We start from the raw sequence: 11,454 nt of genomic DNA on the forward strand, positions 1-11,454 counted from the left end.
ACATTGGAGTCACCTGGCCGGGGCCAACTGAACCATTTTTAAGTGTACCCACAATTCAGTAGATTAAGTATATTCATCTTGTGAAACAGATCTCCAGACTGTCTTCATCTTGCAAATCTGAAACTGCACCCATTGAACAACTCACCTTTTCCTCCTCCCTCCAATCTCTGGTGACCACCATTCTACTTTTTATCTCTATTCTGACTGCTCTAAGTGCCTCATGTCAGTGGAATCACACCACATTTGTCTTTTAGTGACTGACTGGCTTATTTCACTTGGCTTAATGTCCTCAAGGTTCATCCATGTTGTAGTATGTGTCCAAATTTCCTTCTTTTTAAAGACTGAATAATATTCCATTAAATGGATATACGCCATTTTTATTATTCATTCAGCATTGATGGACTTTTGGGTTGCTTTTGGCTATTATGAATAGTGCTGCTTTGAACATGGGTGTACAAATATCTCAAGACGTTGCTTTCAGTTCTTTTGGGTCTGTACTCTGAAGTGGGATTTTTGGATCATATGGTCATTATATTCCTAATTTTTCTGAGGAACCTCTATCCTGCTTCCCTAGTGGTTGCATCCCTTCCAGTTACACCAACAGTGCACAATGGTTCCGATTTCTCTACAATCTTGCCAACACAGTGTTTTCTGTTCTTCTGATAGCCATGCTAACAGGTGTGAGGTGATAATCTCTTTGAGGTATTGAATTGCATTTCTCTGACGATTAATGATATTAAGAATCTTTTCATATGCTTGTTGGCTATTGTATTAAAGTCCCCAGGTTATTTGATTTCCTATTGTGGAGTTTATAGGATTTCTTCATACGCTTACCAGGCATATGAATTGCAAATATTGTCTCCTATTCCCTAGGTTGCCTTTTCACTTTGTTGATTGTGTCCTTGGATACACAAAGGTTTTAAGTTGGATGAGGCTCCATTTATCTATTTTTTTCTTTTGTTGCTTGTGCTCGTGAGCATATTTGGGAATGTTACATTGGCCTAAACTTTGGAGTCGACAGAACCACTTCCAAGTCTTGTTCTGCCGCTTATTGGCTATGTGAGTTTGGGCATATTTTCAAACCTCTCTAAGCCTTGTTCATACTGTAGGACTAATAATAAGATTGACTTCATAGGATTTTTTTTTGTGTGTGTGTGTGTGTATGTGCAATAAATGAGGTATTTAAAGGGGCTGGCACATCATATGTTTTTAAAAAGGTTAGCTATTACTCTTATTGGGAGAGGGGGGCCATTAAAGTATGATACAACATAATATATGCCCCCAAAATGTTGCAGGGAGGAAATGCCATTCAAATTCAAGGGAGAGGAAGAATTAAAGCTTAGGGATCATGTGTTTTCTGAAGAATTAAGTCCCATGGAAGTAAACACTCGGTATTCATTTCTGGAGGCATGCTTTTATTCATGTTCCCGTTATTCTGTTGGTTTGCTTTCTGGTTTCCACTTTAAATTTATGTCATCATATATTTTATCTATTTATGCCACCACCGTATACAGACAGTCCTCAGGTTACGTCAGACTTGATGTATGTCATTTCGTGGTTACATCGCCATCTCCCATTTATTTATTAAAAAAAAAAAAGTTCTGTCATTTCGACGTATGTACATAGGTGCTTTATGTTTTTTTATTATTTATTTACCACAAGTAAAGGTCAGGAATTGTTATCTTTCTTTTAATTTTTTTTTACTGTTTCACTTCATTACTGCTGTGTGTGTGCTCCATGTGAGTGACGTGGGTGCTTATGTAGGTGGGTCCCGACTTACGGCAAAAATCACGTTACGTCGCGACGCAGGAACGGATCTCCGACGTAACCCGAGGACCTACTGTGTTCTTTTCCGTTATAAGACCGCGTATGTATTTTAAAACATGATGTTTTATTTCTGTTTTGCTTCAATTACGTCTCCAATAGGTGCCCACCAATGCAAAGCGCACAGACACTCCTATAGAGGACCGGCCGACTTCAGAAAGCACAGGCCACCCCCAAGAAGCCCAGAGCACCACAGCCTTGAATGAGGCCACTAGTCACCCCAGAGGTAAGAAACCCGGTCACCCCAACACGGATTGACCTTGTTTTTGCACAGTCATTTACCCTCCAGAAACCATGACCCAGTGTAATAATCAGCAGGGCATATTTTTGGAATGCAAGAGTGAATTCCAAACCAAGCTTTATGTGGTAGTTTCAGAACTCAATGTATTAGGGTTGCTAAATCCAATTTGACTTATTGGGCTGCTGAACAGAGTTCTCTGCCTTGAGAACAAGTGATAATACCCCCACCGGGGCAAGATGAGTAGCTACTGGTGTCGTGTTGCTGACCATAAGTGGGTAGAATGCTACACTAAGAATTTTCTGTGTTTACCTAAAAGCATAAAACTCAGCCAACCTATGTAAATATCAATGGGTTCTATAATACTGTTTGCCATCTTATATGGAATTCATGTCCATATCCACGGAGCAGGAATCTTTTCTGACCAGGATTTGGGGTTGTACTTGTGATACACGGTTGACACCTGAGCTTTATGAGTGGAACATCTGGGGGAGAAACTAGAGAGGAGAATGTTGGGTCTTTGCCATGATTATGAGGTTTGGACCATCCCTGACAAAAACAAGGACAGATCATTGCCATTACAACTCAGCAATAGGAAGAGATAGCTTCCTATTTCTAGAGCTTTTTTTTAAAGTAATTAAGTCCTTTTTTTTTTTTAATATGCCCTAATTTTGTAGTATATAGGGGTGAACGAGAAAAGGAACTAGCCATAACTGCAATGAGTGATGACTAACTTGAGCTATTTTGTATAAATCATTTTATCTAGATAAAATTGGGCTGCTGAACAGAGTTCTCTGCTTTGAGAACAAGTGATAGGTATTTCCATCTTTAAATGAAAGGAAACACAAAGACTTTGCCTAGTACAGTGGTTCCTCAAACCAAACGTACATCTGAACACCTAGAAAGTTATTCTTTTTTTCCCCCCCAAATATATTTTATTGATTTTTACAGAGAGGAAGGAAGAGCAATAGAGAGTTAGAAACATCGATGAGAGAGAAACATCCATCAGCTGCCTCCTGCACACTCCCTACTGGGTATGTGCCTGCAAAAAAGGTACATGCCCTTGACCTGGAATCGAACCTGGGACCCTTGAGTCCGCAGGCCAACACTCTATACACAGAGCCAAACCGGTTAGGACTAGAAAATTATTCTTTAGTGTCACATTTCCAGACCCAAAGCCAATCTGGTTTTACAAAATCTATAGCACTTCTGAGGATTTTTAAAAAATGCTTTAGCCCTGGCCGGTGTGGCTCAGTTAGTTGGAGCATTGTCTCGTACACTGAAAGATGGCGGTTCAATTCCCGATCAGGGCATTTATCCAGGTTTCAGGTTCAATCCCCAGTTGGGTGGGGCATTACAGGAGGCAGCCAATTGATGTTTCTCTCTCTCACTCTCATTCTCTTCACTCTCTCCCTTCCTTCCTTCCTCTATAGAAACATGTCCTCAGGTGAGGATTAAAAAAACAAAAACCTTTATATTTGTACACCTACATTCATAGCAACATTATTTTACTGTAGCTAAAATGTGGAATTTATTGACAGATGAATGGATAAACAAAATCAAGGCACCTTGAATACATACAATGGAATATTATTCAGCCTGTAAAAGGAATAAAATTGACACATAGTACAAATGGGTAAACCTTGAGACATTATGCTAATTAGAATAAGCTAGTCACCAAAAGGCAGATGATGTATGATCCCACTTAGATGAGGTACACTGCATAAAGTAGTCAGAATTATAGAGACAGAAAGTAGAAGGATGGTCGTCTGGGGTTGGGGCTGAGGGTGTAGGGAGTTATAGTTTAATGGGTATATAATGTTAGTATTGTGAGATGAGTTCTTGAGATGGATGTTGGTGACGGTGGCACAACAATATGAATGTACTTTCTGCCATTGAATTGTACACAAAAATGATGAAGAGGGTAAATTTTGTGTTATGTATATTTTACCACAATAGAAAAGAAAACTTTCTGAAAGCGCTTTGAAAATAAAGCTTAAAGGTCACCCGAAGATGCTAAAGAAATGGAGCATTACCTGGTTAACAGCTTACCCGGTTTGGCTCAGTGGATAGAGCATCGGCCGTGTACTGAAGAGTCCCTGGTTCAGTTCTGGTCAAGGGCATGTACCTTGGTTGCAGGCTCAATCCCAGCCTTGGTTGGGGTGTGTGTGGGAGGCAACTAATTGAAGTGTCTCTCTCAGATCTATATTTCTCTCTCTCTCCTCCTCCTCCTTTCCACTCTCTTTAAAAATCAATGGAAAAATATCCTCGGGTGAGGATTTACAAAAACACAAACAAACAAGAAGAAAATAAAGAAATTGTTAACAGCTAATGGGCAGCAGAAAATGGAAACTTCCAAGTTGTGTATTCTTTCTGTCGTGCCACGATACCTCTCCTAATCCTTAAAAAAAATTCTCAATTGCCTGGAAAACACTCCTGGTTACTCCTTGGCAGTGTCCCCTGCCCCACCCTGTCACAAAACCTGTGACTAACCGTACATTCCCACTTCATATTTCAGTGTCCCAGGAAATGTTTACACGAGTTAAAATGTAATTTTAAGCATTTGGGTTTCTTAAGAGGTCATTTCATTAGGGCAGCAGATGTCTTTCCCATGAAACGCCCAAGTGTGATGATGTTCACATTTACGACACATTTTATGATCACAGCCATGTAATTGCAAGGGAGCTAGGGAGGACAGGACTAATACGTTCTAATTTAGTAAGGAATCTTCCATAAACTTTATTTTTGGCATTTCCTAACTCATGGTGTCATTGATGGTGATGATGGCGTGTTCTGAGGTTGGAATTGGCAGCCACCGTATTAAGACATGATAAGCAAACAATGAGACCTGTTTCTGCTGGTATTTGGCAGCCGGGGATGACATTTGAGGAGTTGATTTGACGATGCTGTTGTTCTGGGCAGGACTCAGGTCCAGCAGCCTCCAAAACACGTTTATGGTGGGATAGCACCATCCACTTGAGCTCCATGTGAGTGCTCCCGAGCCTAGGTTCAGCTCATGCAGGGAGACCCCTACCTCCTCTGGGGCCCTCTTGAAAAGGTGTCTTTCTGGAGACAAAGGGATGGCTTCTTTCAAACCCAACCATTAGGGAAAGCAAGCATTTTGTAGATGATGGACGGCTGGTTTCATCTTTCATTAAGAACGTTCTTGGGTATCTGCATTTTGCAAGGTGTGAGCTAAGGTTGTAGGGAAGGGCCTGATTGGTTCACTTCTCTCCATTGTATCATGAAATCAAGGCACCTTGACTTTTCTCCATCTGCAAACTAGATAAACAAATACCCCCCCCCCCCCCCCCAGAGGAGTTAAGGACTCTCTACAGAGAGGTTAATGGGAGAGAACAAAACAAAACACCTTTAATTTTAAATAGGAATTGTGTAAAACTATCTGAAACTCACCATTTTCTTATTTACTTTCAGGAAGATACTTGTAAGTAAATAACTGATACCCACGTGATAGGTAAATGAAAATATTCACATTGCAACTATTGAACTAGGTTTGGCTGCAGGTAGAAATCCTAAAATCACAGTGGCATGGATACAAAGTGTGTATTCTTTCATTAAACTGAGCGGGGCATGTTGCTACTGCCCTGTAAAATGTGAATTTTGCTACTAAAAAAAAAAAAGGCAGGGAATTAATATCAAAAGACAAATCTCAGTCTTGGCCACACCTTCCAAAACTAGAGCATATTGCTCTCAAAATAAAAATTCTTCATAACAGACCTCATCACAGTGGGTGAGTTTTCCATGACCTTGACATTGGACCAAGAATCAACAGCCTTGGATTCTTTGTTACCCTAAGCTCTGAAACTTTCTAATCATTTATTTAAGACCTCTGTGGGCCAGTTGCCTTGAGTTGATAGAAAAGTAATGTACACAAAAGTACTTTGGACCCATAGGCATGAAGAAGTGTTCATAAATTTAGTAATAATAGTTTTGAAGACAGGATCATGTCAAAGCTTGCTTAAAAGTCCCCTGATCCAATTTATTTAAGAAATTATCTTCTTTGCTTGTGTTTTGCTACCTTCCTCTTAGGGTAAACTCATCTTTTGCCAATTGTTAAATTACAGTTATTAAATCCTAATAATTCTATATCATTACATTTCTCTTTACAGGAGACACACAGACAACAGGTGCAAAAGGTAAGCTAGGTTTGGGTATCAAAATATTCTTTTCAGATTTAAAAAAGAGTGGGGGGTTTCTTTGGACCTAATCTTTGTGATAAATTACATTCTTTTCTGGATTGGAGTCAACAAGTGCAGAATAGAGAACCCTCCAAGAAACAGGTTTCAAACTTCTTTTAAGAGAGAAAAGGGAATTGCCTGAATTTGAAAATAATCAAACCACAAATGAGTCTATTCACTTAATGACATCTGTGGAGAATGATGTCAAATCACAGTTCATTGTTATGAAGAGTGAAAATGGGGGCTAACTTAATAGCTGTACACAAACGCTACCCAATGATTAACTGTGAATCCACGCTGTATGAATGGTATACTTCATCAATCTTGAGACCCAGAAATCTCTCCATTCATTAGATGAGATTAGAATAGCCCAGAGTTTCTCCTCTTCTAAAACAGCTTCCACTGGATACAGGAGAAACAGCATGGAACATGATTTCTATCTACAGTAGGGCAGTGGCGCTGTGGATGACACATTGTATGGTAGGTGTATTGTTTATCTGGGCTCATGGTCTCTTCCCTCTCATTCAGATGGCTTTTCGACTGGGACCCTGATTGGAATCATAGTTGGCGTCTTACTAGGCATTGGATTCATTGCTGGGATCATCACTGTGGTTGTGCGAAAAATGTCGGGAAGGTACTCGTAAGTAAACAACTTACACCCATGTGATAGATGAGTGAAGGTAGTCTAGAGCTCTGACCTTTGAGCTAATGGAAACCTTTAAATGAAGGTCAAGGTCAAAAGCCCCGGCCTCCAGAAGCCCTACATCTGAAGTTTCCCCAGAAGAACAAGTGTGTACGTGGGACTTACATGTTCCTAAGAAAAGAGAGTCATAGCCAGAGGTGACTCTATGGTTGACTTCCATTGAACTCTGACCAAACTTGACCTCTTTTCTTTATTTCCCAACTAACGATTTGAGAGAAAACCCAAACCAAGTTTGAACTTGACACCTCATCACCCTGCTCCCGATCATCAGAGGTGGGAGGTTTCCAGAAGACCATCTGCTGTGGGGCCAGGTCTCATAGTGATGAGGAATTCTGCTGGGATGGGGTCCCTCCCTCCATCCTGCCCTGGACACACCCACACACATGGTAGTGTACTCCTAGCATTGGCTACTGATGAGAAGGAATTCTTCCTCTTTATTGAAATTCCCCAAGAATTCAGAACATTCGAATTCATAGCCAGAGGAAATCTTTTTTTGTATTTCTGTTGGGAAGATGATATGTGACTGGGGAGTCTGGGGGACAGGAAGAGGACAGATACCATGGATCTGGGGATTTGAGAGACACGATTCACAATACAGTCACAAGTTTATGTATTTGGAGATGCCCAGGAATCGGACCCTGGCTGTGTGGGACCCAGGCATGGAGGAAGAATGGTTGAGAGAGAAGAGCACAAGACTCCAGAATTGGAAGACTTAGAAGGACAATAGGCACATGACTCATGGGCTTCCTGTTCCCAGTGCCAGTAAAAGGAGTGACCATCACCTCTCTCTTTGTTTTCACAGGCCCTAAAGAGCTGAAGGATTGTGCCCTTCTGCCAACATGTTTAAAAAAGACTTTCCGACCTCCCCTGTCCCTGAGCACATGGGAGGAGATGACCCATGGAAATGCCTGGCCCCCCCACTCAGAATCCATGGTGATCCCTCCGCCTGCCAAGAGCAACCGCAGGAACGATCATCCATCCACAAGACTTGCTCCTCTAAATATTTTGTCTTTTGAGAAACTTCTTTTTAACATACAAGTTTTGGAAAAGATGACTTAAAAAACAAAATGCATAGGAAATGGAGCACGCTCTGTAGATTGATTTGTCACTCAGACAGACAATGTAATTCCATCGATGGCAGATGCCGTAATCATGCCTTTGTTCTAACCGTTCTCTGTTATTGTTAAAATGCAAAGGAATCTGGAAATATTTATACCAGCGGAGTCCTTGGGTCTAGTGCTGTGTCAGTAAATGGCATCAGCATTTTGCAATTTCTGATCTGTTGAAATGTACACATTCCGGTCTGGTTTGGTCTATCTTTAAAGCCCGATTTGGTGTGAATAATCAAGTGGAAGAATCTCAACTGGAGCAATATGTAAATCTCACAACAAGCTAACAAGCTACGGGGCAGCCTCCAGGCTTGCTTTCCTTTCCTTTCCAGCGATGACTTGATGACTCAAAGGTTAGCTCCTACTTGACCCTCTGCTTCCCTCAGATGCTGGGGAGCCAGTGGTAAGGGGGTGGCCTTCTCATTCCCATGACGCAGGCTCTTCAGATTGGCTGCTTTGATCTAGACCAGTTGGTCGCCAACCGGTGGTCCATGGACCACTGGTGGTCCGTGAGGTCCGAAAGGTTGGCGACCGCTGATCTAGACTATGGAGACCTCAGCCCTGATGGTGGCTCAGGAGGCTGCTGGAGGCCTGGCGGTGCCAGAGGCTCACCTATCCCAGACACCAAGAACCACGGTGGTCCCCAAACGGAAGGAAGCCCTCCGTGTGCCTCTGGCATGGGAGCCAGAACCTGCCGGGTTTCTAACATTCCCTTCCTGCCTTAGAGGGAATAATCTTATAAAATATTAATTGTTTAAAAGCAGCGGGATTTAAAAACAGAAGATACTCCCGGTCTTCATGAGATCCCACATACTGCTGTGGGGTCGTAGTTGAAAAATCAGAATCAAGGTGCCCAAGCTACTGTTCCGTGTGGGCACCGCCCAGTTCAGCACATTGCTTCCCAGGGGCCAGCTGAAGGCTTTTTCCTAAACAGAAAGTCTTGACACTTAGCAGATGCTCCGTCGTGACTGTGTTTGTGCAGATCTGATATCCTGTAAACTTGCACGAGCTCATCAAACAGGAAAAAGTAAACTATCAGCGCAGCTGTTCCCCACTCCACCCCCTCCACCCCCCCTTTTTTTTTTTTTTTTTTTTGCAGTAACGTGTGGACGTTATTTTAACAGTGTGCCCTTCTGTTGCCTAAGTCCAGCTGGTCCACCAGCCCAGGTTCCATGTTTGAACATCATCTTTGATTGAGAGAAAGGGGTTAAGAAGAGCATTATGAGCTCAAAACCCTCCTGTTTCGTCACTCAGATTCCCAAACAGGAGTTGGGAATAATGTCCATTTCATCTCTTCTTTCTCTTATTCTTTCACTGTGAACAATAACGGTCCACCCCAAGTCGTACACTGGACCCATCACCTGCTGGGACCGGGCTGTGGGTTTCTGAGTCACATCTGTGTTGATGCTCAATGCAGTGTGGACATGTTTAAAATAAAACAGATGATTGAGTATAACATTGAGTCAGAGCTTTGATTGGAGACCTCGATCGAGTCGGGCCACACTGAGGAACATTTCCAGAGAAGCTGGTTAAGTTATGTCAACCTCTGTCTCTTGACTCCGTTGGGAGCGAATTATAAATGGCGATAGGAAGTACAACCATGGGGAAAAATGTAACTACGCCTTTCGCCCAGGGATCTGCCTAAGTAGAGAGGTGAAGGCCAAGCAGACAAATGGGACGAGAAGACAAGTGGCACTCTGGGACTTCTTTTGCCTGCTCTGATCCCCACACGTTTTAGAAGGTTTGGCCTGGCTCCTGATTTCTCTGCCCCAGAGAGGAATCAGGTGAGGGAGCAGCTAGCTACACCTCCTCCTGCCCGTTAGCCCTGGGGACCTGCCCTCAGGTGTGCTGGGCTGGGTTACACAAGAACAGGAGGTAATACCCTGGTTAAGGGTGTTCCAGCTGCCTGTGGGTCTGGGAGCATGTTCCAGATTCCTGTTCCTGGGACAGCTCACTGCTCCTTGGTCCTCGGCTACAAATGCTCTGCTGGTCTGGAGACTGCAGTGGCCAGGCTCTGTCTCTCTCTGCCTCTGTCACCCGCCTGCTCCTCCCACCCCCGCCTGCGCTGCTCCAGAAGAATTCCAGTGCCACGCCCTGGGTCAACTCCCTGCCAGTCCTATCCCCTCTCATACAAATTGGATGCCAGGAACAGGAGAGCTGGGAGAATCAGGCTTTCCTCATAACAAATATTCAGTATGTTGCCCAGCCGGCGTGGCTCAGTGGTTGAACGTTAACCTATGGACCAGGAGGCCACGGTTCGATTTCCCGTCAGGGAACCTGCCTGGGTTGTGGGCTCGATCCCCAGTGTGGGGTGCACAGGAGGCAGCCAATCAGTGATTCTCATCATTGATGTCTCTCTCTCCCTCTTCCTCTCTGAAATCAATAAAAATATATTTTAAAAAAAAACACGAATACTCAGTATGTTAAATCCGATTGTTGAATTTGCCAGATACCAGGACTCCCGAGTGCACGGTTCATAAGTAGTGATGTGTCATGGAAAAGGCCAGGCCCCACGTCCTCTCCTGCTACTTCACAGCTGAAATCCCCAGATGAGTCAGCTGCGAGCTTTTTGGGCCGTTGTTTCTTCCTAAGAACGTCCATGAGACGATTCAGAAAGCATGACTGTCCCAGCAGAAAACAAACCACATCCACCTGGTCCCACAGACGGAAAGGGAACAGGCGCAGCTATGTCAGGTGTAAACTATGTTCCTGGCGCGCTCCCCGCAGGACAGGACTGGAAACCATCAGAGCTGCCACGGGGATGGGAGTCCAGGGAACAGCCCCATCCACTCTCATTAGAGCCACCTGGGAGCAGGCACCGAGGTGAACTCTGCGTCTTAGGAAAGGCTGGTTCTGGAAGGAGGAGCACGGGGCAGCCCTCTGCTTCTGAGCTTACAGTGTTTTACGTGAAACAATGTAGAAAACAATACGCACACCATAGCGCTGTCATCAGCCGTAAAGTAAACAGTAGATGGGTAGTGCCTGTCGGAAAACACAGTAACTGCTCCCCCATTCGCAGCAATTACCCCAACGTCCCTACTGTTCTCATAGCTCATCTACTCACACATCCCGGTGAAGTCGGCAAGACAGATGATCCCCATTTTGCAAGGGAAGAAATTGAGGTTCAAACAGTTGCCTGAAATCACAGCGTCACAAAATGCCCGAAACACCCCGAAACAGCCGTGCAGGTGGTTTGACTCGCTCTCTGGCCCTCCTTGCCTTTGTTCCGTCCACGTGTTGTCTGTTAAAATCAGTTGCCTCCCCATCAGCTCAACGGGAGCACAAAGACACAGTCTCTCCAGCCAGTGGAAAGTAAGAACCTTTTTCTAATCATAAAATATTTCACACGGAATAATAACAAAGCCCCATATACCCACCACT

General features: G+C 43.6%; 1 protein-coding gene across 2 annotated transcripts in view; it reads left to right on the top strand.

Moving 5' to 3' along the window:
- The window catches only part of PDPN (podoplanin), a 29,167-nt gene extending 20,014 nt beyond the window's left edge, over nucleotides 1-9,153 (top strand). Inside the window, exons 3-6 of one of the 2 annotated variants that reach the window (XM_008148201.3) lie at nucleotides 1,927-2,050; nucleotides 6,193-6,219; nucleotides 6,790-6,901; nucleotides 7,767-9,153. In XM_008148201.3, coding sequence (XP_008146423.3) covers nucleotides 1,927-2,050; nucleotides 6,193-6,219; nucleotides 6,790-6,901; nucleotides 7,767-7,773 — 270 coding nt within the window. In that variant the 3' untranslated portion in view covers nucleotides 7,774-9,153. The remainder of the gene's footprint in view (nucleotides 1-1,926; nucleotides 2,051-6,192; nucleotides 6,220-6,789; nucleotides 6,902-7,766) is intronic. The other variant, XM_028155595.2, reaches the window with a different exon arrangement.
- The last annotated feature ends 2,301 nt before the right edge of the window (nucleotides 9,154-11,454 follow it).

Source organism: Eptesicus fuscus, chromosome 9 (assembly GCF_027574615.1).
Source record: "Eptesicus fuscus isolate TK198812 chromosome 9, DD_ASM_mEF_20220401, whole genome shotgun sequence".
Lineage (NCBI taxonomy): Eukaryota > Metazoa > Chordata > Mammalia > Chiroptera > Vespertilionidae > Eptesicus > Eptesicus fuscus.